Source organism: Oncorhynchus nerka, linkage group LG4, assembly GCF_034236695.1.
Source record: "Oncorhynchus nerka isolate Pitt River linkage group LG4, Oner_Uvic_2.0, whole genome shotgun sequence".
In the NCBI taxonomy this organism is placed as follows: domain Eukaryota; kingdom Metazoa; phylum Chordata; class Actinopteri; order Salmoniformes; family Salmonidae; genus Oncorhynchus; species Oncorhynchus nerka.
In genome coordinates, this window is record NC_088399.1 from 11,500,792 (window position 1) to 11,528,676 (window position 27,885).

The 27,885-nt window shown below is 41.6% G+C and overlaps 1 protein-coding gene and 1 non-coding gene across 2 annotated transcripts in view; both read left to right on the plus strand.

The window, feature by feature from the left end:
- The first annotated feature begins 6,678 nt into the window (after positions 1–6,678).
- The window catches only part of chd1 (chromodomain helicase DNA binding protein 1), a 39,747-nt gene continuing 18,540 nt past the window's right edge, over positions 6,679–27,885 (plus strand). Inside the window, exons 1-16 of the mRNA XM_029646591.2 lie at positions 6,679–7,011; positions 8,537–8,683; positions 14,841–15,024; positions 15,416–15,520; positions 15,782–15,834; positions 15,932–16,078; positions 16,646–16,920; positions 17,662–17,887; positions 18,068–18,168; positions 18,382–18,560; positions 19,173–19,297; positions 19,496–19,712; positions 23,115–23,204; positions 23,747–23,937; positions 24,672–24,860; positions 27,139–27,301. Of these exons, the coding sequence (XP_029502451.2) occupies positions 8,631–8,683; positions 14,841–15,024; positions 15,416–15,520; positions 15,782–15,834; positions 15,932–16,078; positions 16,646–16,920; positions 17,662–17,887; positions 18,068–18,168; positions 18,382–18,560; positions 19,173–19,297; positions 19,496–19,712; positions 23,115–23,204; positions 23,747–23,937; positions 24,672–24,860; positions 27,139–27,301 (2,298 nt within the window). The 5' untranslated portion in view covers positions 6,679–7,011; positions 8,537–8,630. The remainder of the gene's footprint in view (positions 7,012–8,536; positions 8,684–14,840; positions 15,025–15,415; positions 15,521–15,781; positions 15,835–15,931; positions 16,079–16,645; positions 16,921–17,661; positions 17,888–18,067; positions 18,169–18,381; positions 18,561–19,172; positions 19,298–19,495; positions 19,713–23,114; positions 23,205–23,746; positions 23,938–24,671; positions 24,861–27,138; positions 27,302–27,885) is intronic.
- Positions 26,429–26,647, plus strand: LOC115129102 (small nucleolar RNA SNORA53). The gene has a single exon (XR_003863624.2). It is a non-coding gene; the product is annotated as a small nucleolar RNA SNORA53 (small nucleolar RNA).

A 27,885-nucleotide genomic window follows, 5' to 3' on the forward strand; every position in this document is an offset into this window, starting at 1 on the left:
GCTGGTGGTGGCATCATCATGCTGTGGGGATGTTTTTCAGCGGCAGGGATTGGGAGACTAGTCAGGATCGAGCCGAAGATGAACGGAGCAAAATACTTGATGAAAACCTACTCCAAAGTGCTCAGGACCTCAGATTGGGGGCGAGGTTCACCTTCCAACAGGACAACGACCCAAGGCATACAGCCAAGACAACGCAAGGCTGGCTTCGGGAAAAGTCTCTGAATGTCCTTGAGTGGCCCAGCAAGAGCTTGGACTTCAACCCGATCAAACATCTCTGGAGAGACCTGAAAATAGCTGTGCAGGAAGAGGATCTGCAGAGAAGAATGGGAGAAACTCCACAAATACAGGTGTGCCAAGCTTGTAGCGTCATACCTAAGAATGCTGTAATCGCTACCAAAGGTGCTTCAACAAAGTACTGAGTAAAGGGTCTGAATATTTACGTAAATGTGATATTTCCATTTTTTTATTGTAAAAAATTTGAAAAAATGATTTGTCATTATGGGGTATTGTGTGTAGATTGATGAGGAAAAATAACAATTTCATCAATTTATAATAGGGGTCAGAATACTTTCCAAAGGCACTATATACAGTACCATTCAAAAGTTTGGACACACCTACTCATTCAAGGGTTTTTCTTTATTTGTACTATTTGTACTATAATAATAGTGAAGACATCAAAACTATGAAATAACACATATGGAATCATGTAGTAACCAAAAAAGTGTTAAATAACTCGAAATATATTTTATATTGAGATTCTTCAAAGTAGCCACCCTTTGCCTTGATGACAGCTTTCCACACTCTTGGCATTCTCTAAACCAGCGTCATGAGGTAGTCACCTGGAATGCACCTGGAATGCATTTCAATGAACAATTCCTTTGAGCCAATCAGTTGTGTTGTGACACGGTATGGTTAGTATAGAGAGAGAGCCCTTTGTAGTAAAAGACCAAGTCCATATTATGGCAAGAACAACTCAAATAAGTATAGAGAAATGACAGTCCATCATTACTTTAAGACATGAAGGTCAGTCAATCTGGAAAATGTCAAGAACTTTTAAAGTTTATTCAAGTATAGTCGCAAAAACATCAAGCTCTATGATAAAACTGGCTCTCACGTGGACCACCACAGGAAAGGATGACCCAGAGTTACCTCTGCTGCAGAGGACAAGTTCATTAGAGTTACCAGCCTCAGAAATTGCAGCCCAAATAAATGCTTCACCGAGTTCATGTAACAGACACATCTCAACACCAACTGTTCAGATGAGATGTGTGAATCAGACCTTAATTGTCGAATTGCTGCAAAGAACCACTACTAAAGGACACCAATAAGAAGAAGATACTTGCTTGTGCCAAGAAACACGAGCAATGGACATTAGACTGTTGGTTTTGAGATTTTTGCTTCTAACTGCCTTGTCTTTGTGAGACGCAGAGTAGGTGAACAGATGATCTCTGCATCTGTGGTTCCCACCCTGAAGCATGGAGGAGATGGTGTGGGAGTGCTTTGCTGGTGACAGTGTTAGTGATTTATTTAGAATTCAAGTCACACTTAACCAGCATGGCTACCACAGCATTCTGCAGTGACACGCCATCCCATCTGGTTTGCGCTTAATGGGACTATAATTTGTTTTTCAACACCTTCAGGCTGTGTAAGGGCTATTTGATCAAGAAGGAGAGTGATGGAGTGCTGCATGAGATGACCTGGACTCCACAATCAACCGACTTCAACACAATTGAGATTGTTTGGGATGAGTTGGACCGCAGAGTGAAGGAAAAGCAGCCAAAAAGTGTTCAGCATATGTGGGAACTCCTTCAAGACTGTTGGAAAAGCATTCCAGGTGAAGCTGGTTGAGAGAATGCCAAGAGTGTGCAAAGCTGTCATCAATGCAAAGGGTGGCTACTTTGAAGGATCTAAAATCTAAAATGTATTTTGGTTACTACATGATTGCATATGTGCTATTTCATAGTTTTGTTTTTACTATGTAGAAAATAGTAAAAATAAAGAACAACCCTTGAATGAGTAGGTTTGTCCAAACTTTTGACTGGTACTGTATATAAAAACATTATTTGATATAACATTTAATTTGGACTTCTATTTGCCCATAGGAACACATTGAATAGGTAGATATAAGAAAGCTCACGTTACCTTCAGACCAGTCCTGTGACACTGGTATGGGGCTGTAGAGCAAAACGGAGAACACTGTGTCCGTGAGAGTCTCATCTTTCCATAGAGGGGTCATATTAGTTTGAAGGACAAGATGCCAGTGGTGTAAAGTACCCCAAGTAAAAAATACTTGAAAGTACTACTTGAGTAGTGTTTTGGGGTATCTGTACTTTACTATTTCTATTTTTGACAACTTTGATACTTAAGTCTTTTTTAGCAATTAGATTTACTTTTGATAATTAAGTATATTTAAAACCAAATACTGTTAGACTTTTACTCAAGTAGGATTTTACTGGGTGACTTTCACTTTTAATTGAGTCATTTTCTATTAAGGTATCTTTACTTTTACTCAAGTAGGACTATTGGGTACTTGTTCCACCACTGTTGGACGCTACAGAAGTTTTCGTGAGAAGACCGATTTTCGAGACGTATCCTGGTCTGCCAAACACCGTTGTAGCTCTGCCACGATCCATCGCAGATGCGAAAGGCCAACATTGAAGGCAATGGTGGATTGAGACGCATGCAGAAAAATAGATACATTTTACAGACAGATTTTGATGGGGATGTTTTAAATGTATATATTGTATTTATTATGCCTCAAGCGGAGAAAGAGTTGTAATATGTTGTATTAATTTTTTTAATTTTAAATGTATTTTTGCTCAGCTCATGAGGCTGTGAGGCCAAGACAAAGATTTGTAATATGTTGTATTTATTTTATTTATTTTTGCTCAGCTCATGAGACCGTGAGGCCATGATAAAGAATTGTAATATGTTGTATTTATTTATTTATTTTTGCCGTGAGGCCAAAGGCCTAATGTTGAGTCGTGCGCGCGCGGATTCACTAGGGGGTTTCAACGGTTGCTGGCCTCGCTCATCACCTGGACAACGGATGAACATGTTAATTGCTCTACTAACTAGCAATTTTTAGTGTGAAAAAATAACAAGAAGGTGTGAATACAAAGTGCCCAATTCCAACAAATGTCCCGCCAGCAAGTGAGTCGAGCCACACAGCTAATATTTATGGTTGTGAAAAATATATATATTTTCGCGTCACCTTTGTTAGAAAGCAGTGTATATATATCGACTTATGTAACATTAGAAACAAACTTATTATTAACGTTAAATTAGCTAATGTTACTGTAGTTAACGTTAGCTGGGCCTGGGCTGTTTGCGATTTTTTATTTTTTTTCTGTTGACGTTGACACATTCATCACATATTTTCATACAGTTGGATAAAATATTGGTCTCTATGTATTATCAGATAGCAAGCTAACATTACAGACCGTTTTCAATTTAATAACAGACAGGCCTTTCTTACACACAGTCATCCTCATGACAGCTGATTTCTCTCCCAGCAGTTTTCAGTGACAGTTTTATCCTGTAGCTACAGTAGCTACTGTTACCTGTCCTATGTTTGGTGTCAGTGTGAGATCAGTTTTATTGCAATAATAATCTATTATCATACCAGTCTCCAATATTTTGCTTTCAAACATAATGCAGTCTTCTGATTCTTCCCTTCAGGTGCTGTTGTGGATTTCCCTCTCTTCCAGGAGTGAACAGATTGTTCTGCATAGTCTCAGCCGTCCACTGTGAATATTAAGCGAGAAGAGTTCTGACCTCTTTCAGTGAGACATTGTGATGGAATGATAACAAATCTGACTGACTCCTCGCCGCTGTTTTTTAAAATATTTATTTTCCAATTCTGCCTCTCAACCACTACAACTCCTTTACCCTTTCACCATCTGTCTCCTTGTTTTCATCTATTCTCTCCATCTCACTCTCCTCTGTCCCATTGGACTGTGATTGTCACCATGAAGCTACTTCTGTCTTCAGGCCTGTGTGGCATGACCCCTTACCAGGGCTCCATAGTAGGAGGACTCTATTTTTTGATGGTGGGCGTCATGCAAATGGTCTTTGAGTTTGGCCATCTGCGCACAGCCAAGGAGAGCACAAACAACATCACAGGCTCCCAGCTTCTGCCCCAGGTGTGCTTCGGTTACTACTACTCTCTGCTTATCCTGGGTGGCATCACCCTACTGCTGACCTTGTGCATGCTCGGATCAGTTTGGGCCCACCAGCATGTGGGCATCCTGGGCTTTGCAGTCTGGCTGACGCTGTACGACGTGATTCTGTTGGTGGTCACTTGCCTGCTCCAGAGGCAGATGCAGGCACTGGGTTTGGAGCTGAGTGTACTGGAGTGGTACGGCGTGATATGCAGGGTCATGGGAGACCCCTTCTGGCTGGCCCTCGTAATCACACACGGTTTGGAAGTGCAGATTGAGAGGCATCGGCTTGGGACACGACAACGCAAAGGCGGGATTCCAAAGGAGGGGACGCAGCTCAAACTGAAATTTAAGGCCTTTGACAGTAGTGTTTGAAATGGAGACCCTAATAGACACCGGTATGTGAACATGACCAACTGACTTGTTACAGTGCTTCCAGATGCTGGTTTATATTTCAGTCTTAATTAACGTCATTTATTATTTTTGTTTCTCACAGGTCTCTTCAGATACGAAAATAAAAACATTTTTGGATTTTTACTTACACGCAGAAAGTATAATATGAGTATTTTTAACGTTGTTTTTTTGTTTTATTTTGATGTTCTCTGTGTTACGTATGTATCCTCCAAATCTAAAATTCTACCGTTTTTCATTGCAATAATGCGTCTGTTCAGTCATTAATGTTTACTGTCTACTTTTTGTTTTGATTACATAATGATTACACAGTAAAAATAATTTGTAGCTTCTTCTAGCGTAAAAGAATAATCGAACATATGGCTACCACTGGTCAAGTAAATATATGTTTATATTTTAATATTTTATCGCCCAAATGTGTTAAAGGTACTGTGTTCAGAAACCTAAGCAGACAGTTTTGGAAATTCAACAACATCTCTGCATACTTCCCTTTGAAAAGAGAACTGCTTTATTCATAAAAGCATTGGCTTCATGTTGATGTATTTGCATTACAAAAATGTAGCATTAAAACTCAACTTAATGTCTTGGAGGCCATTGTAGCACTGAGCTGCTTTGTGTCAACCTACATCTGTGTACACTTCAAATATGGAAACTCTAGTCAATGCCAAAGTTCAGTGAATGTATTACCAATTCCCCAAAAGTACCAGACCTACCTGTTACTCCATATTGATGACTAGAACATGAAAGTAATTCAAAACTAAATGGACTTTCTAAAGATTCCCCCAGAGGGCAATACACAAAAGCCGCTACAGACATCCAACTAAAGGGGAGCTGAGGAGCACTAAGAAATCTAGGTCATGTCACGTGACCTGTTGTCTGAATAACAATAGTGGATGGAGGCCCCAAGATAATATGCCCCACAGTTGTGCTGATCATCTTTGTTCGTTCATTTTCCTCTATCGTTTTAGTTACCGCCAGACCTAAATTAGGTTTGACAGCCACTGGGCCTAGCCTTTTGGTCCTTTAGGTCCGTATAGAAGCACACCAGTTGTATTACCACTAGTGATGGGGGGGGGGGGGTTCAATACAGTTACATATCGTGATATTATTTTTGACGATACATCGTAATCGCTATGACAATATCCCAAGACTTATTTTGCACTAGTTGGTACCTAGACCAAAACTCCAGTATTTTTCCTTCATAGCTTGTTCTCCATCTTCTTTTTAAATAGGGAGTCAATTTGTTTTCAGCACTTATTTCCATGACTGATCAAAACTTGTTTTATCATGGCTTTCTCTTGTCCCTCTGCAGCAGAAATGGTGAGCAATATGTTTGGACCATGGAATCGCAATAAAATCACTGTATTGAATCGCAAAACATATAGAATCGTGAGAATCACAAAACATATTGTATCTGCACCGAAGTATCGTGATAATATCGCAACGTGAGGTCCCTGGCAACGAAGTATCGTGATAATATCGTAACGTGAGGTCCCTGGCAACCCCCCCCCCCCCCCTAATAACCACCACAGTTAAATTTTTACCACCTATCTCATGTTACTCTGCTAGATATCCCTGACCATAACCTGTTGAAATCGGCACTCTTTTCAATTCCATAACCATTCAATATGTAGAAAATTTTACTTTTTGCTGTTAAATTGTTAGTTTGCATTTGTCATTTTTATTGAGATTCAGGAGGCTTGATTTACCAAATAATATATTTATCCTCTGGCAGAGGGAGTTCTAGAAACAGTTACATCATCTACATAAAAAATGTGGTGATGAGGACCATTATAAGAGATGTAGACGGTAATTTTAAGTATTTGTCCAAATAGATAAATTGGGATTCAATTATTTGAAGCAGGTTAATGCTTGGTTGCAGCAAGCATTGCAGTGAAGGGTGTCAAAATAACCAGCACTCAACCCAATGCTATTTAATTCTCACGTGGACTACTAGCTACCTCTGTTTTATAATTTCAACTATATTTCACATAATAGGTCGACGACTACCATCACCTTTCGTCTGTTGTAGTTTGCAGTTGTAAGAGACTGCAAAAAACATCGTCGTTACGTCACTACCCGGGGTTTCCACACTCAACATCGCTAATGTTACAGAGTGAACTCGACGGCGTCATGGCGGAGACCGGCTGTAGTAGGACCCGCAGCTGAAATGTTATCTACAATCGCTGTCAATTAAATCATATATTGTTTCGAATTCAAAACGGAAAATTAAAAGTGAAACATATTTTTACACTTCTGGAGGAAGAAATCAAGAAACTTGGCTCGAATTCTAGTAAGATCCGTTGGGGCTGCTCACCCCGGCCCGGGAGCTAGCTAGCTGTCTTTAGCTGCTAGTTCGCTAGCCAAAGAAAATAAGAAAAAAGGACCACTGAAGTCGGACGGCAGAATCAGACTGGCAGTTCGCCGTAGCTTCAAGGTAGCCTAAAATACTAAACAAACCCCGATTTTTTTTTTTTTAGGCATTTATATGGTGTTATTGCTTAGTTTAGTTAAATAACTCCATAGTAAGCAAGGAGCCTGTCACCTAGCTAGATTTTTTGGGAAGTAAGCGACCTGATAAACACTCTTGTTAGCTATTAGCAACGAGGGAGCTAGCTTGGGAGTGCGGGAAAAGGGTGATTATAAAACGTGATGAGTATGTGAATGTGTTTGAGGTCATGGGAATTTGCATATATTGATTAGAGCACTGTTAGAAACAATGGTACAATCACAATTGGCTACAAGTTTTATGTAAAAAACCTACCTAACACTTTCCCCATGACCTGGTTTGTTAGATTAGCTAGCTTGTCAGCTAAGCTACAGTACCTAGCTAGTTTGTTTGCTAAAATGTGACTGTTAAGCTAGCTAGTAAGCTAACTAGGTCATTCAGATGTCCACATATGAAAAAAATAAAGGATAACTGGGTAAATAATTGCCACAAGTGGAAAATATTTTGTTAAACGTCCATAACTTACTATTGTTAGCTAAATATTGTTTCACGTGGCTTAAGGTTAGTTGCTTTTTCCTCTTTCAAGGCCAGTGTGCTAGCTAGTTAGTGGTCTTGAGTTCAGTTTACTGTTTAGCTAGAACATCAGCTAGCAACTAGCTAGGTTAGCAAACAACTTTTCAGAGCTAGAGGGGAAAAAATATGGATGTAAATGTAGTACGCTCATAGACGGATTGCTATATATTAGTTTATAGCTGGGCAGTTAGCATCAGTGTAATTCCGCCAAAAGCTAGCAGCTGAAATGATGCGCTTAATGCTAAACATCTCAGAAATAAATCTGTCTTCTGCACACAGCCAGAGCTTGGTTTGCCATTGCTAGTTTACTGGCTTGCTGCGCAACTCTGTTTTTCGATGTATGCGAGAGAAGAATACTGTAGGCGTGGTACTATCTTGCTTCGGGCCTCCTGCGAAAGAGATCTGGAGTGCGGCGCATTGTCCAGGACAGTGCGCGAAACTCACATGCTGTGCAGGCCTCACAACAGGCCTGTGCGGTCGGAAAAGCGCTGGCTTGGTAACTTACCGCTATCGTTTGCATTCAGACGTAGGAAGCTAGCTAATGTGACAGGGATGAAAACAAACCAGCAGGCTTGATGTGTTAGCTAATTTGCTCTATAGTTCAATGTAGCTAGCTACTAACTAGCTAACGTCATGTAAGGCTAAACAAGTTTAGAATAGCTAGATGGCTATAAACAACACACCGGGTTTATAGAATACTGTTTTCTTGTAGCTATCTTACATGGGAAGCAGTGCAGGGCAAACAGTCACTAGGAAGCAGTCAAACCATAATCAAGTAACGTTTATATTAATTTAAGGATAAAACATTGAATGGGTTTGTTTAGCAAATTACTTGTTTCTCAGTTTGTACAAGGTTATGAATCTAGAACAGTCACGTTGTGTACACTCAATGTACATACTTCAAAATGGTATTTTATTTTTGTGGCTTTTGATTTTACAGGTGAACTGCATACAACACGTAAACCAGGGCAGCAACCAGGGCAGCTTGGATTATAACATTTTCTCAGAAGCTCATATATCTGGGACTCTAAGAGATGGCTGGAAGAAGTGAAGACGAGGGTGTGAGCAACAGCAGTGGAGAGTCAAGGTAATGTGTCTCCATCTGTTTGGGGAATATGACAGTGATGTGACCACCAACTGGTCCAGGGTGTATTCATTAGTGCAAACCATAGCTAAACCATTTGCAATGGAAACAAAAGTTTCTTATTGGACACGTTCAGGTAGATCCGAGTCCCAGTCCCATTTCAGCCCGCTTGCTTCTGTTTGGTTCATAGAGAATAGAGAACATCCCTTGTTTGATCTTCATTGAGGACAAACTTTTACATTGGAGCTTGCCAACTGATGATTATGTGTTTGCGCTTTTATTATATATATATATATTATAACACAACAATTTCAAAGATTTTACTGAGTTACAGTTCAAATAAGGAAATCAAGAAATTAGGTTCCATTCTATGGATTTCGCATGACTGGGCACAGGCGCAGCCAGGGGTGGGCCTGGGAGGGCATAGGATATTTTTATTTCAGCTCACGAAACATGGGAGCAACACTACATGTTGCGTTTTATATTTTTGTTCTGTATATATACTGGATGCAAAGTTGTGTGTGTGGACTAGCCGATATGTTGCTGACAAGTTAGCGACAAAACAATCACTCTACTGGATGCTCCAAGTGAATAAGCAAGTGGTTTCGTATCCTTGTTGAAATGAACATAAAATGAGACCTCTGTGTGGTACCTGGAAGTTGGCAAACCATAGTTGTGTTGTTTGTCATTTTTAATGGGTTAAAAACAATGCAAGAGAAATCGGATAACACAGATAAGACATTGGCAAAAGCACAAATACAACAGCAAACAGTTTGTGTGTGTGTGACGTAAAACAATATGCTTCCTTATGACATAGCTCTTTGAGTTGTCATGCTTTTCTTGTTTCACATCGTCAGTGTCAATCCATTGGCTACCACTGTCTTCTAATGAATGTTTTTCTGTTTTGTTGTGACATCTCACACCCGGATGTTTATTGAGTTTTACTGCACGACGCAGTCCCTAAAGCCAAAGTAATGAAGAAATATTTGATAGGATTTATATACACTACTAAACAAAAATAAACGCAACATGTAAAGTGTTGGTCTCATTTTTCATGAGCTGAAAAAAAAGGTCCCAGGAATGTTCCATCCGCTCAGAAATATTATTTCTCTCAATTGTTGTGCACAAATGAGTTACATCCCTGTTAGTGAGACTTTCTCCGTTGACAAGGTTATCCATCCACCTGACAGGCGTGGCATATCAAGAAGCTATTTAAACACCTTGATCATTACACAGGTGCACCTTGTGCTGGGGACGAGGCCATTCTAAAATGAGCCGTTTTGCTACAACACAATGCTGCAGATGTCTCAAGTTTTGAGGGAGCGTGCAATTTGCATGGTTACTGCAAGAATGTCCACCAGAGCTGTTGCCAGATCATTTTAACGTTAATTTTTCTACCATAAGTCGCCTCCAATGTTTTAAAGAATTTGGCAGTACGTCCAATCGACCTCACAACCCCACACCATGTGTATGGTGCCGTATGGGCGAGCTGTTTGCTGATGTCAATGTTGTGAACAGTGCCCTATGATGGGGATCTGGTATGGCATAAGCTTCAAACACAATTGCATTTTATTGATGTCAATTTGAATGCACTAATATACCGTGACGAGATCCTGAGGCTCATTGTCGTGCCATTCATCTGATGCAGTCACCCCATGTTTCAGCATGATAATGCACAGCCCAATGTCGCAAGGATCTGTACAGAATTCCTGGAAGCTGAAAATGTCCCAGTTCTTCCATGGTCTTCATACTCACCAGACATGGGATGCTCTGGATCAACGTGTATGACCGCGTGTTCCAGTTCCGCCAATATCCACCGCATTTAATCATGGCAAGGTGACTGGGAATATGGCAGAATACAAACAGTGTAGTTATTCCCTCCGCAAGGCAATCAAACAGGCAAAGTGTAGTCGCAATTCAACGGATCGGACACGAGACATATGTGGCAGGGTCAACAGATAATCACGGACTACAAAAGGAAAACCAGCCATGACGCGGACACCGTCTTGCTTCCGGACAAGCTAAACACCTTCGCCCGCTTTGAGGATAACACAGTGCCACCGACGCGGCCTGGTATCAAGGACTGTGGCCTCTCCTCCTCCATGGCCAACGTGAGTAAGACATTTTAAGCACGTTAACCCTCGCAAGGCTGCCGGCCAAGACAGCATCCCAAGCCTCATCCTTAGCATGCACAGACTAGCTGGCGGGTGTGTTTACGGACATATTCAATCTCACCCTATCCCATTCAGCTGTCCCCACATGCTTCAAGATGGCCACCATTGTTCCTTTACCCAAGAAAGCAAAGGGAACTGAACTAAATGACTATCGCCCTGTAGCACTCACTTCTGTCGTCATGAAGTGCTTTGAGAGACTACTCAAGGATCATATATCACCTCTACCCTTGTCTGTCACCCTAGACCCACTTCAATTTGCTTGCTGCGCCAATAGGTCCACGGACAATGCAATCACCATCACACTGCCCTATCCCATCTGGAGAAGAGGAATACCTGTGTAAGAATGCTGTTCATTGACTATAGCTCAGCATTAAACTCAGAGCTCAACATTAAGCTCGAGGCCCTGGGTCTGAACCCCGCCCTGTGAAACTTGGTCCTGAACTTCCTGACAGCCGCCCCTAGGTGCTGAAGGTAGAAAACAACACCTACACTTCGCTGATCCTCAACACGTGGGTCCAACAAGGGTGTGTGCTCAGCCCCCTCTACTCCCTGTTCACCCATGACTGCGTGACCAAGAACGCCACCAACTCAATCATCAAGTTTGCAGACGACACAACAGTAGTAGGCTTGATTACCAACAATGACAAGACCGCCTACAGGGTGGAGGTAAGGGCTCTTAGAGTGGTGCCAGGAAAATAACCTCTCACTCAACATCGTCAAAACAAAGGAGATGATTGTGGACTTCAGGAAACAGCAGAGGGAACACCCCACTATCCACATCGACGGGACTGCAGTGGAGAAGGTGGAAAGTTTTAAGTTCCTCGGCATACACATCACTGACAAACTGAAATAGTCCACCCACACAGACAGTGTGGTGAAGGCGCAATAGTGCCTGTTCAACCTCCGGACGCTGAAGAAATTTGTCTTGGCACCTAAAACCCCCACAAACTTTTACAGGTGCACAATTGAGAGCATCCTGTCGGGCTATATCACTGACTGGTACGACAACTGCACCGCCTGCAACCGCAGGGCTTTCCAGAGGGTGGTGCGGTCTGTCCAACGCATCACCAGGGGCATACTACCTGTCCTCCAGGACACCTACAGGACACCGATGTTACAGGAAGGCCAAAAAGATCATCAAGGACATCAATCACCTGAGCCACTACCTGTTCACCCTGCTATCATCCAGAAGGCATGCTCAGTACAGGTGCATCAAAGCTGGGACTGAAAACATCCATCTCAAGGCCATCAGACTGCTATAGCGGTCGACTGATTTAATTGGCATGGCCGATTTCAAGTTTTCATAACAATCGGTAATCGGCATTTTTGGAGGCCGATTACGTTGCAATCCACAAGGAGACCGCGTGCAGGCTGATCACCTGTTACGTGAGTGCAGCAAGGAGCCACGGTAAGTTGCTAGCTAGCATTAAACTTATCTCATAAAAAAACTATCAATCTTAACATAATCACTAGTTAACTACACTTGGTTGATATTACTAGGTGAACTAGCTTGTCCTGCGTTGCATATAATCATTGCGGTGCTTGTTAATTTATCATCGAATCACAGCCTACTTCGCCAAACGGGTGATGATTTAACAAAAGCTAATTCGGGGGGAAAAGCACAATCGTTGCACCAATGTACCTAACCATGAACATCAATGCCTTTCTTTAAATCAACACACAAGTATATATATGTTTTAACTTGTATATTTAGTTAAAAGAAATGCATGTTAGCAGGCAATATTAACTTAGGAAATTGTGTTGCATCTCTTGCGTTCAGTGCAAGCAGAGTCATGCAGCAGTTTGGGCTGCCTGGCTTGTGAACTGTGTGAAGATCATTTCTTCCTAACAAAGACCATAATTAAGTTGCCAGAATTTTACATAATTATGACATAACTTTGAAGGTTGTGCAATGTAACAGCAATATTTAGACTTAGGGTTGCCACCCATTCAATAAAATATGGAACGGTTCCATATTTCCCTGAAAGAATAAACGTGTTGTTTTCGAAATGATCGTTTCCGGATTTGACCATATTAATTAACTACGGCTTGTATTTCTGTGTGTTTATTATATTCTAATTAAGTATGATTTGATAGAGCAGTCTGACTGAACGGAGGTAGACAGCAGCAGACTCGTAAAGCATTCATTCAAACAGCACTTTCCTGCGTTTGCCAGCAGCACTTCGCAATGCTTGAAGCACAGATCTGTTTATGATTTCAAGCCTATCGACTCCCGAGATTAGGCTTGGCAATACTATAGAGTCTATAAGAACATCCAATAGTCAAAGGTATATTAAATAGTCCTATGATAACTACAACCTAAAACTTCTTAACTGGGAATATTGAAGACTCATGTTTAAAAGGAACCACCAGCTTTTATGTTCTCATGTTCTGAGCAAGGAACTTAAACGGTAGCTTTTTTTACATGGCACATATTGCACTTTTACTTTCTTCTCCAACACTGTGTGTTTGCATTATTTAAATATTACATATTTATACATATAAAAAATATATATTTAAAAAAAAAAAAATAGGTTTTTAGCTTTTTTTGGTCCTCCAATATTTGGTATTGGTGTTGAAAAATCATATTCGGTTGACCCCTAGACTGTTACTTAGCCATCGCTAGCACATTAGAGGATGTTGCCTGTGTACATTGTCTTGAAATCACTGGCCACTTTAATAATGGAACACTAGCCACTTTAATAATGTTTACATATCTTGCTTTACTCATTTCTTATGTATATACTGTTTTTATACTATTCTACTGTATCTTAGTCTGCCACTCTGACATTGCTCATCCATATATTTATATATTATTAATTACATTCCTTTACTTAGATTTGTGTGTATTGGGTATATGTTGTGAAATTGTTAGTCTATTTCTTTTCAATTGAACCTTAAATTAACTTGGAAAGTCAGTTAAGAACAAATTCGTATTTACAGTGACTGCCTGCCCTGGCCAAACCCGGACAACACTGGGCCAAAAGGTTGGATAATGCTGCACTGTCGGAGTTAGAAACACGCATTTCTCTACACCCGCAATAACATCTGCTAAACACGTGTATGTGACCAATAAAATTGGATTTGACTTCACACGGTCATTGAAGAGGAGTGGGGCAACATTCCACAGTTCACAATCAACAGCCTGATCAACTCTATGTGAAGGAGATGTGTCGCGCTTCATGGGGCAAATGGTGGTCATATCAGATACTGACTGGTTTTCTGATCCACTCCCCTACCCTTTTTAATAAAATAAATATATATATATATTTATTTTTATACATATCTGACCAACAGATGCATATCCGTATTCCCAGTCATGTGAAATCCATAGATTAATGGCAAATTCATTTATTTCAATTGACTGATTTTCTTATTTGAACTGTAACTCAGTGAAATCTTTGAAATTGTTGCATTTATATTTTTGTTCAGCACAGTATTGTTTATGTTTACCAAAATATGGCATAGTGATTTATTTACATGTTCATGTAGATAGTACAGATATGTTGTGGTGATCCATTAACATGTTATTTAGCTTGTACCTAGTCCTTACCAACGGCCTCCATACTCAAGTTTAGCCATGTTGTTTGAAGAGCTGGAGCACCACATATGCTTTCTGTTGTTGTTTTGAGGCAGAGTGAGATATGCACATTCGCACGCAGGGGGGAATGTGTGCTCACAACTGACTCATCTAAAATGAAACCTTTTTAGACATGGCTCTAGGATTTCCTAAGAGTTCTGTGTGTTTAGTTATCAGTCCTAGACTTGGGCAGGAACACACCTAGATTTTTCTACTGCTTAAGTACGAGCACCTCTTAGAAGGCGCACATTAAAAAAATGTAAAAAACATTGCCGAGTTCTGGCACCTAAATGTAAATGGTACCGGCACCCAAAATGACTACAGAGTCCAGACACCTATTTCAGTCCACTACAAGTATAGGTTATTGTGTTGATCTTAGTCTAAGAAATCATTTGTTTGCTTGCAGCAACTCGGACGATGAGTCCGGGTCGGGCTCTGGATCGGGCTCCAGCTCTAGTTCCAGTTCCAGTAGCAGCTCAGGAAGCGGCTCAGGAAGCGGCTCAGACTCCGGCAGCCAGTCCGATTCCGACTCTGGGAAATCCAAGGAGAAGAACGAACCAGAAAACAAAGCCAAGATCGACGGAGCCGAGGTAGGAACACCGACATTCAGCTAAAACTACGTGAAATGTAATTTTGAGATTGATTCACTGTGGTTAGCACAACATGATCTTGTCAGGTTGAAGTGAAAGAGTAGAGGTTGTATAGTTCAAACAAGATAAGAGATCTAATCAAAAGATATGAGTTCTGGGGCTGTATGTGTCAAGCATCTCAGAGTAAAAGAGCTGATTCAGTATCAAGTCTCTCCTTACCATGTCACATTATTCATTGCAATCTAAAAGGCTACATTGAACCTAAATCAGACCATTGATACATACGACCCTGAGTCAACAGCCCCATTTTGTATTTCTGTTGAACAAGAACTGTGTTGTCCACGGGGGAACTGTACTTGACTTGTAGCTGACGCTCCTATCTTTATCTCAGTTCTGGAAGTCCAACCCCAGTATCCTAGCAGTTCAAAGGTCAGCTATGCTCAGGAAACAGCAACTCCAGCAGCAACAACAACAGAGCTCTTCAAACAGTGGATCGGTGGGTGGCGTTATTATTCATTCTAATTCCATCGTTATTCAAAGTATGTTCTAATGCTCAAATTCAGTGAAGAGGGGAGATTTTTAATCTTTAAAATTTGAATAACATTTCACTCAGATTTATAGCCTGGTGTTTGGTGGTAGTTCTGTCATTAATTGATTTGGTGATATATGTTATAACTCACAACATTACACCCAGGTAGGCTAGAAAATGTTATTTGGGACTCCTTTTCTAATCTGTTTTCCATTTGATGTTTTTTAGGATTCGTCGAGCAGTGATGATTCAGATGACGACTCGAGTGGAAAGAGAAGAAAGTGAGTTGTACTCCCTGACACCGTTCAGCAGTAATATCAAACACACTTACTGTGGGCTATACTGTGGGCTATACTGTTGGTATAATGCTCCCTCTAGATCGGGTTCTGGATCGTCCTCCGGGTCTGGATCGGGTTCTGGAAGTGGTTCCGGTTCTGACTCGTCAGCACAGGAACAGGAGCACAGTGAAGAGTCGGATGATTACGAGCCCAGTCACAAAGTCAAAAGCAGGAAGCTTCCAACCAAGTAAGAGTTTTTTTTTCCTCCCTCGAAAGCTGTTGTATGCCAACAGATTACTATTTATTTCATCGAGACTCCTAATTTTTGCCCTTTCACTGTGGAAATAGTTCATTTCCAAAGTTTATACCTATTAGGTCCATTGATCCCATAGATCAGTTTGATTTTAGCCCCAGTATCAGCATGGTAACAGTTTCTGGATCCAAACCAATCCTTTTAGAATGGATGCTCAGCCACCACAATTCATCAAATGACGGTCAATGCACTCTTGCTATAAAGATGTGCTGTATTGTTGAGGCAGCTAGCACGTAAGCAGTTCACTGCACCTTTTACACCTGCTGTAATCTGTGTATGTGATAAATATAATTTGATTTGAAGATCAAATTACCTTTAAGGGTCAAGGAGAGGAAACACCCTTTCAGTCATGGACTAGAACTCTCAAGAGAATGACATTTCTGCTCATATGTTGGGTCCATATGTTGCAGCACCACTGTCTGGTACTTTGCAACTCTCCTGTTCTCAAAGCAGTTGTCCAGAACTCACCGTAACGTGTCTGTCTGCTCTCTCTCCCTTCAGGGCCAACGCCAGAAACGGGAAGAAGAGCAATGTGCAGAGGAAAAAGCCCTCTGCGGGCTCATCCTCGGACGACGACTACGACGGCAAGAAGTCGTCGTCGAACCAGGGGCCCAGGCGCCAGGCCACGCAGAACGTCAGCTACAAGGAGGATGAGGAGCAGAAGACTGACTCTGACGACCTGGTGGAGGTGTGCGGGGAGGATGTGCCTCCGCCGGACGAGGATGAGTTTGAGACCCTGGAGCGTGTGATGGAGACGCGGATAGGGAGGAGAGGAGGTAAAGGGGAAAAACCAGAAGAGTCAGTGTACCCATTCAACTAAGTTGATAGTTGCCATGACGCCCTGGTAGCAACCTAGACTGAGGTCCTGTACGTTTTTACATATTTAGTTAATTAGTGTTATTTTCATTGTTTTGTATCTTTTTTTTGTTTTTGTTGCATGTATCTGGTGTTTTTAAGCCATGGATTTGCAGATTGACTAACCGGTCAACTCTTTGTCTTGGCTGGCTAGGTAGAACATGTTTTTGTTTAGAAAATGCATCTGGACAGAGTACCTCAGAGTACCTGCTTTTTTAATTTCACCTGTTTGCTTGTAGCGTGAGAGGAACGGGAGAAAGTGGTGAGGCAGAGTGCTCGTAGTGAGGATGACTGGCTACTACTCTGAGCTTTTTGTGGTGAGCTTTCTGGCGCTCAGAGCTGCTGAGGCATCCCTCAAGTGGGTGCATCAGAGTGGAAGAGAAGTCCAGTGACTATAAGACTCAGGCTGGTACCCAGACTTGCACTGTGCCAGATCATCAGAGTAATTTACTATCCTCTGACCTGCTCCCTACGCTGACACCATGAACTAACCCTCTCCACCTGCAGAGGATGCAGCTTTCAAAGACATCGTCTCTTTTAGTTGACCTGACCTGGCATGATATATTGCTTACTTGTTTGTTAGTTAGTTTTTCGGTTTGAGATTTTTAATAAATGATTATTATTTCCATACTAAACACTGGTTGTTATTTTCCCCCCCACAGCGACTGGAGGCACCACCACAGTGTACGCAGTGGAGGCTGACGGAGACCCCAACGCCAACTTCAACCCCAACAAGGAGGCGGGTGAGCAGCAGTACCTGTTCAAGTGGAAAGGCTGGTCCCATATCCACAACACCTGGGAGACGGAGGAGACGCTGAAGCTGCAGAACGTCAAGGGCATGAAGAAACTAGACAACTTCAAGAAGAAGGAATCGGACAAGAAGAAATGGTAAGATAATTAATCCGTGAGGGGAAATTAGTTTGTCAATCAGTCAAAAAGATAAACTATCAATAATTTAAAAAATATTACAAAACAGATGTGTACATTTCAATTGTAATGTGGCCGTGGCTATTGGTTGGTGAGGTGTTTTTGAGTTCCAGGTTTTTTCACTATGTTTTCCTTCTCCAGGATAAAATGTTCTTCACCAGAGGATGTGGAATACTTCAACTGTCAACAGGAACTCATGGACGACTTACACTCACAATATCAGCTGGTGGAGAGGATAATTGGTGAGATGTCCTACTGCCGAGGCGTTCCTTCCAATGTTTATGGTTTGGGGCTGGGACATAGGATTGAGATGTATAGTGCAGACTACACTACTTTATGCAGAGTCAGTCTTGTGATAGTTCTATAAATAACATTATTAAAGTATTGCCTAAACATTTTTGTTTTGATCTGGAATTGCCCCCTTTTAACGTGTATTCTGTTTTAATGTCACCCAGGGCATTCAAATCAGAAGTCGGCGGCCGGTTTTCCGGACTACCTGTGCAAGTGGCAGGGCCTGTCGTACTCCGAGTGCAGCTGGGAGGACGGAGCCCTCATCTCCAGAAAGTACCAGAAGAGCATAGATGACTATATGCGCAGAAACCAGTCCAAGACCATTCCCTCCAGAGACTGCAAGGTAAAGAGTAGGGTGATATTGCCCCTAGACCAGGTATAGGCGACTAGATTCAGTCGGAGCGGATGTTCGGGGGCTGGAACATAACTATAATCATTTCTACACTGCAAATTGACCACAACTAAGCCTCAAAATAAATTGTACTTAGAAGAAAACAATTTCATACAGAGGAGATAATAAGTTGTTCTTAACGGACTTTCCTAGGTAAATAAAAGACACAATCTCGTGTATATATATATATATATATATTTTGGTCTGTTCTTGAGTACGATTTCCTTTTAGCCTAATTCCTGGTTATTTGTCTTTTATTTAACGTAACCCATTTCCTCCACTTAAAGCCCCTCGTGGTCTGTCCTTACGTAACACATTGGATTGGAGAAGGGAAGTTAGCAATGTTTCCTATCCATTCCCTTTAAAAACTGAGGACCTGGCAAGGACCCAGTTGTAGAGACTTGGGATCGTTTTAGGAACCGGGCCGTAGTTTGAGTAGTTGACTTAGAGCGGTCATCCCTTTTTTTGGGGGAATGACAGAGAACTGGCGGACTCCGTTGCAATGACTTATTTTAATTTTGAACTTCAAACTCAACTCACGCTCTCTCCTGTCTCCCCCGTCAGGTGTTGAAACAGAGGCCAAGATTTATTCCCATGAAGAAACAGCCGTCCTATATCGGTGGAGAAGGACTGCAGCTCCGAGACTACCAGTTAGACAGCTTGAACTGGATGGCTCACTCATGGTGCAAGTACGTCATAGTCTTCTTGAGCTTCCGTTGTTGTCACCATGGTTGTTGTATTCCAATTTTTTGCTCAACTCAGCATTTGGTTGTTCCGTAATTCATATTAAATATCACTATATATATATATATATCAATCATATATAGTTTGCATCATCCTGTCGGTGCTCCTAACACTTTTCTCACCATCCTCTCTTCTTTCCCCAGGGGGAACAGTTGCATCCTGGCAGATGAGATGGGCCTGGGAAAAACCATCCAGACCATCTCCTTCCTCAACTACCAGTTCCATGAACACCAGCTGTACGGACCGTTCCTGCTGGTGGTGCCCCTGTCCACACTCGTCTCCTGGCAGAGAGAGATCCAACTGTGGGCCCCGCTCATGAACGTGGTGGTCTACCTGGGTGACATTAGCAGCCGGGGCATGGTAGGCTACAGCCGTAGTGATGGATATGATGGATGACATGGTAGTTATGGGTATGATGGATGGAATGGTAGTTATGGATATGATTGATGACTTTGTAGTTATGGATATGATGGATGACTTTGTAGTTATGGATATGATGGATGGCATGGTAGTTATGGATATGATGGATGGCATGGTAGTTATGGATATGATGGATGGCATGGTAGTTATGGATATGATGGATGACATGGTAGTTATGGGTATGATGGATGGAATGGTAGTTATGGGTATGATGGATGGCATGGTAGTTATGGATATGATGGATGACATGGTAGTTATGGATGTTATGGATGGCATGGTAGTTATGGATGGCATGGTAGTTATGGATGTGATGGATGACATGGTAGTTATGGGTATGATGGATGGAATGGTAGTTATGGGTATGATGGATGGCATTGTAGTTATGGATATGATGGATGGCATGGTAGTTATGGATATGATGGATGGCATGGTAGTTATGGGTATGATGGATGGCATGGTAGTTATGGGTATGATGGATGGCATGGTAGTTATGGGTATGATGGATGGCATGGTAGTTATGGGTATGATGGATGGCATGGTAGTTATGGATGGCATGGTAGTTATGGATGTGATGGATGACATGGTAGTTATGGATGGATGCATGGTAGTTATGGGATGGATGGCATGGTAGTTATGGATACGATGGATGGATGACATGGTATGGTTATGGTAGTTATGGGTACGATGGATGACATGGTAGTTATGGATATGATGGATGGCATGGTAGTTATGGATGACTTGGCATGTAGATGGATGATGACATGGTAGTTATGGATACGATGGATGACATGGTAGTTATGGATACGATGGATGGCATGGTAGTTATGGATGGCATGGTAGTTATGGATGTGATGGATGACATGGTAGTTATGGGTACGATGGATGACATGGTAGTTATGGATACGATGGATGGCATGGTAGTTATGGATACGATGGATGACATGGTAGTTATGGATACGATGGATGGCATGGTAGTTATGGATGGCATGGTAGTTATGGATGTGATGGATGACATGGTAGTTATGGGTACGATGGATGACATGGTAGTTATGGATACGATGGATGGCATGGTAGTTATGGATACGATGGATGGCATGGTAGTTATGGATACGATGGATGACATGGTAGTTATGGATACGATGGATGGCATGGTAGTTATGGATACGATGGATGGCATGGTAGTTATGGGTACGATGGATGACATGGTAGTTATGGGTACGATGGATGACATGGTAGTTATGGGTATGATGGATGGAATGGTAGTTATGGGTATGATGGATGGCATGGTAGTTATGGGTATGATGGATGGAATGGTAGTTATGGGTATGATGGATGGAATGGTAGTTATGGGTATGATGGATGGCATGGTAGTTATGGGTATGATGGATGGCATGGTAGTTATGGATATGATGGATGGCATGGTAGTTATGGATATGATGGATGGCATGGTAGTTATGGATATGATGGATGGCATGGTAGTTATGGATATGATGGATGACATGGTAGTTATGGATATGATGGATGGCATGGTAGTTATGGATATGATGGATGGCATGGTAGTTATGGGTATGATGGATGACATGGTAGTTATGGATATGATGGATGGCATGGTAGTTATGGGTATGATGGATGGCATGGTAGTTATGGGTACGATGGGTGAAATGGTAGTTATGGATGTGATGGATGACATGGTAGTTATGGGTACGATGGGTGAAATGGTAGTTATGGATGGCATGGTAGTTATGGGTACGATGGATGACATGGTAGTTATGGATACGATGGATGACATGGTAGTTATGGATACGATGGATGACATGGTAGTTATGGGTATGATGGATGGAATGGTAGTTATGGGTATGATGGATGGCATGGTAGTTATGGATATGATGGATGGCATGGTAGTTATGGATATGATGGATGACATGGTAGTTATGGATATGATGGATGGCATGGTAGTTATGGATATGATGGATGGCATGGTAGTTATGGATATGATGGATGACATGGTAGTTATGGATATGATGGATGACATGGTAGTTATGGGTATGATGGATGACATGGTAGTTATGGGTATGATGGATGACATGGTAGTTATGGGTATGATGGATGGCATGGTAGTTATGGGTACGAGTTATGGGTACGATGGATGGCATGGTAGTTATGGGTACGATGGATGGCATGGTAGTTATGGATATGATGGATGACATGGTAGTTATGGGTATGATGGATGACATGGTAGTTATGGGTACGATGGATGACATGGTAGTTATGGGTACGATGGATGACATGGTAGTTATGGGTACGATGGATGAAATGGTAGTTATGGATATGATGGATGGCATGGTAGTTATGGATACGATGGATGACATGGTAGTTATGGATACGATGGATGACATATGGATATGATGGATGACATGGTAGGCTACAGCAGTAGTGATGGATATTCTAAGAATATTTTCAAGATAAATACACAACGGACAGGATAAGAGGACTAGAGTACCAATGGGCAGTAGCGAATTGAAAATAGGAGTTAGGTTTCAGTTCAACATATGTTCAGAATCTATGGAATGTCACTCCTGAACTCAGGGCAACATGCGCCACGTTTTCATTGGTCTGTACATTGAGTTGGGGGCAGGATACTTGTTATTTGGCAATTGGGTAAGTTGTACTGCACGGACTTCTGATTGGTCAAACCCAGGCTATGGTGGGGGGGGGGGCGGGGTTATAAATAGCATCCTGTTCCTTTGTTCGCGGGGGGGGGGGCTGAGGACGAGGGACTGAACATCTACCTCCCCAAGCATAACATATTGATTTGGCCTTCTCAAATAAACCTATTTTTTGCCTCTGATTTGCATTGGAGTTTGTGTTATTGAGAATATTATACATTTCTAACAATATGATAGGCTGCAGCCTCAGTGATGGATATGATGGGGGGGTATACAATAATATTCTCCATTTAGATTATTCATGATTCAGAACAGATGAGAGGGTATTTCAAACTGCTGATATTGCATAGGGGCTCCTGAGTGGTGCAGCGGTCTAAGACACTTTAATTAATTAATTAAACCGTATCACAACCGGCCGTGATTGGGGGTCCCATAGGGCGGCACACAATTGGCCCAGCGTTGTCCGGTTTAGGGTTTGGCCGGGGTGGGCCGTCATTGTAAATAAGAAGTTGTTATTAACTGACTTGATTAGTAAAATAAAGGTTAAATAATAAGGGTTTATGGTACTTGATATTTGAGGAGTGTTTTACTATGAAGTTACTATTTAAAAATTGAGACCCCTTTTCTCGAGTTGAGGCTGCATTTAATTATGAATTCTTCCTTTGTTACTTTTTAGATCAGAACACATGAATGGATGCACGTTCAGAACAAGAGACTCAAGTTTAACATCCTGCTAACAACATATGAAATTCTCCTAAAAGATAAGGTAAGATTTCTTAGATCTTTGTTTCTTAGATCTTTGAGTTGAAAGATTTTTCTCTCGAAGAGCAAAAAAAGTTATTAATCAATTAATGATTTACCTGAGCTAAACTGCACACAGAGGACAAAACTGGTATCCATGAGTTCATCTGACTCTGGGTCAGTAGATCAAGTGCTTCTTTGCCAAAATCATGAAGTATCCCTTTTAATTTTTTTTAACCTTTATTTAACTAGGCAAGTCAGTTAAGAACAAATTCTTATTTACAATGACGGCCTAGGAACAGTGGGTTAACTGCCTGTTCAAGGTCCGAACGACAGATTTGTACCTTGTCAGCTCGGGGATTTGAACTTGCAACCTTCCGGTTACTAGTCCAACGCTCTAACCACTAGGCTACCCTGCTGCACTGTAGTCATTTAGCTTTTGCCCAAGTGATTTACTTTTCAACATTAACATCGAAGACCCAACCCTGGTGTGGCCATCACCATGTGCTAACCCAGTGAGCCATTGGCACCACATTGTATAACTGCCACTTTGTGTCCACTATGCAGGGATTCCTGGGGAACGTGCCATGGGCCTTCATCGGCGTGGATGAGGCCCACCGGCTGAAGAACGACGACTCACTCCTTTATAAGACCATGATGGACTTCAAGTCCAACCACCGGCTGCTCATCACCGGCACGCCGCTGCAGAACTCACTCAAAGAGCTCTGGTCCCTGCTGCACTTCATCATGCCCGAAAAGTAGGTCACCTAGCCGGTGTGTATGTGGCGGGGCGGGGGGGTGTTGACTGTCCTATTTTGATTTAATTGTGTTTGTGTGAGAAGACTAGCTGTCCTATATGAGTTAACGGCTGCATATCCGATGGTGCTCGTTTAGTAGAGTTAGATCAAAGCTGAATGTCTGTCTGAAAATATATCACACTGATCACAGTATTCTACATAACAGAACCGTGTATATAATAGCATAGTATAACGTTACTGGAAAACGACAACACAGCATTTTTATTTCATGTGGCCAAAACTCAACTGCAAACTGCACTTAGCAAAATACACTGGTATGCTATGCTACAGTTTTAACACCATCTGCTCCAAGCAACACTGTAGGCTCCTTCCAAGCAACACTGTAGGCTCCTTCCAAGCAACACTGTCCAGCGCCCTGGAGCAATTGGGATTAAGTGCCTTGCACTTACGGTCACATTGACAGATTTGGCACCTTTTGGGCTCTGTGATTCGAACCAGTGACCTTTCGGTTACTGGCCCAACCCTCCGTGTAAAGACTAACTGTCCTATATAAGTTAATTGTGTGTATCAGAGAACTGTGTCCTCTATAATATTATGGGGTGACTTGGAATCAAGGTACCAAGCTGGTTGAAATATGTTCTGTTTCATTGTCCTTGTTCTGGAGCTTTTGGTCCTCAGAGTATTGCTGATGTCTGGCCTTCTGCCCATGTTTGTGTGTATGTCTGTGTTTTCAGGTTCCACTCGTGGGAGATATTTGAGGAGGAACATGGGAAGGGTAGGGACTCTGGCTACACCAGTCTACACAAGGAGCTGGAGCCCTTCCTGCTGCGTAGAGTCAAGAAGGATGTGGAGAAGTCTCTTCCTGCTAAAGTGGAGCAGATCCTCAGAGTGGAGATGAGCGCCATTCAGAAACAGTACTACAAGTAAGAGCAGACAAATACTACTCATTCAGAAACAGTACTACAAGTAAGAGCAGATGAATACTACTCATTCAGAAACAGTACTACAAGTAAGAGCAGACAAATACTACTCATTCAGAAACAGTACTACAAGTAAGAACAGATAAATACTACTCATTCAGAAACAGTACTACAAGTAAGAACAGATAAATACTACTCATTCAGAAACTGTACTATAAGTCAGAACAGATAAATACTACTCATTCAGAAACTGTACTATAAGTCAGAACAGATACTACTAGGGTTGGGCACAGTTAAGCAAATATCTGAATATATTCGTTAAATTGTGTGGGTAAAATTGAGAATCAAAATGTAAATTAAATTACTACTTATTCAGAAACGGTACTACAAGTAAGAAAAGATGGATATTAGAGTTTGTGATTTGAACAAAATTCCAAATTGGGCAAATATATATATTTTTTGCTATTACAATATATAATTTTTGGGAGAGATGCTAGAGCTGGGTATGTGGACCAAAATACATACTGTAACTAATGGAACTATTTTGTTCGATGACAACATACAATTTACTTTACACTAGACCATATTTTTTCTTCTGTGTAAAACAACATAATTTGGATGGTAGACTGATTTTTTAAAAACTATTTCATCTAACATATCCAGGAGAATTTCCAGACATCTTTGTGCACATTGTCCTACAGGCTATATTATTCACCACATGAGGAAGTGGGAACTCAAAACACTTAGCTGGATTGCTAACTCTAAATGTGATATTGTTGCTAGATAGCCATGTAGGCTAATTGATTAATCTATTAGTAAATGTAGGCTAATGTCCTACACTAGGGCTAGGTTACTTGATGTAGCCCTGTTCACTGCAAATGGAGCGCTGCGCTCCCTGGGCACACCTACTCCGGTTGTAAAGTTGTCATGAACTCAATATTTAAAGGTGAGGAACCAGCTGTGACTCTCCTCTCTGTAACTACAACAGTAGCGTCTTTGAAAACTGTATTTTTCCCCGTAATTTTTGGGAATGGTCATATGCTTCTGATTTGCCTCTCTCCCTCCTCCGTGCGCACAGTGGAAGTCGGTTGCCGATAGCGAAACGGGGGGACAGGCGGACACTTTCATAGCAGGAATCAACATGATGTACAGGCTATTACTGTTGACCAAATAATGGTTCTAGAACAATCTACAGGAACGTTGTGTAGAAAAACCACAAAGTTATCGACGTAAGCAAAATGCTTACGGGTAAGAGGAAGGCGACGTCGCCGCCATCTGTCATTTTTGGTTTATCGTTCCACTAGATAATACTCATTCTGAACAGAACTACAAGTAACATCATAACTCAACTCTCTGCATCATTGCCCTCTGCCATATCCTGCAATGCAAATGACCAGAAGCATGAAACCAATAGAAACTAACATGGGAGCAGACGAGGTCAATGTTTATGCACATCAAGGACATCTCCAGATATTCAGTTCCACAGCTTAGACCCAGTTGGCCTCATTTAACACAATATATTGATCAATTACATCAAAGGAATCTCTCTGGTATAACATTTAAGGAAGATTTGAACACTTAGATCCACCTCTGGAGGTGGTCCTGTACTGGTGCTGTCGTCTCCGAGTGCTGCAGCTTCAGCCCAGAGGCTCTCGGCAGCTTTCTGGCTGTGCAGTCGGAGGTGTTTTAGTCATTGGTGTTGTAGAGCAGTCTACCTGCCTCCCCAGCCCTCCCCTATACTGGCAACTTTCAGTTATCAACCAGTGCAGCTTGGCTGGGGGGTGGACAACACACCCCCTTTTAGTTCCACTGGGACTTTCGGGGCTTCATCAGGAGTGTGCAATGTTCCCCAAAGATATCAAAGATGTACTTCACCTTTTATTTAAATAAACCAGTCAGCCACCTCACCTCAATATACTTGTAAACAGTTATATGGCTCCATAACATAGAGGGGCTGTTTCCCGGACAGAAATGAAGCCTTATCTTGGACTAATTTGCACTTTTAAACTGGACAGAGGAAAATTTAACTTCTCAAACATAGTATTAAATAGTCTAGGTATTTAAGTGTGGGTATAAACTTAACCTAGGATGTAACTTCAGGTTTCCTGTTTATCCTGACTGAGTTGGAAGTTCATTTGGAGTGCTCCTTTTCCAAACGAGTTAATCCAGAAATGAATACAAATTGTATTAAATACATTACAAATGGTAGTAATCACGCTGTATTGGGGTATTTAAAATAAAATAAAAAATGTAACTACTAAGCCTGTGTTGGGTCAAACAGGTGGATTTTGACGAGGAACTACAAGGCCCTGAGTAAAGGTACCAAAGGTAGCACGTCTGGCTTCCTTAACATCATGATGGAGCTGAAGAAGTGCTGCAACCACTGCTATCTCATCAAGCCCCCAGAGGACAGCGAGTTCTACAACAAACAGGAGGCCTTACAGGTGAGTGGGGGTGGAAGTAAATGTACATGCAAACTTAACTTTTTTACTCACTCAATTGTCAAACCTTGGCATTAAGGCATTCTGGGGGGGCGAGAGCACGTCCACTGACTTGAAGCCTAAATTGAGTTTTAAATGTGGGAAAGTAGCTGCATTTCAGTCTTGGGTTTTGAAAAATTATATTTTGCTAGCATATTCATTACTTACCAACAACTGCTGGACATTCCAATAACACTACGTCACGTTTTCCTAACAACACTAGCCACGCAGGGGGCAGGCCAGCCCTGCAAGTGCGTGTGTGTGTGAGGGGGGGGGTTGCCTAGCAGCACGTGCCTCTGAGGGAGTTGACATCTGCATTATGCGATTTAAAAAATATATATACATTTTTAAATCTGTTCAGGCTGAACAGCTAGCACGACAGCTAAAATGGCTTTGAAAAAATATTTCAGCTAATAGGGACAAAAATCTAACAAAATATCTACATTCACTAATCATAAAATATTTTCATATTATAGAAATGTAGGCACATTTGTGGACTATTTTTTTTTACATTGCCTTAAATAGTGAGCTGTGTAAACATCAACCCT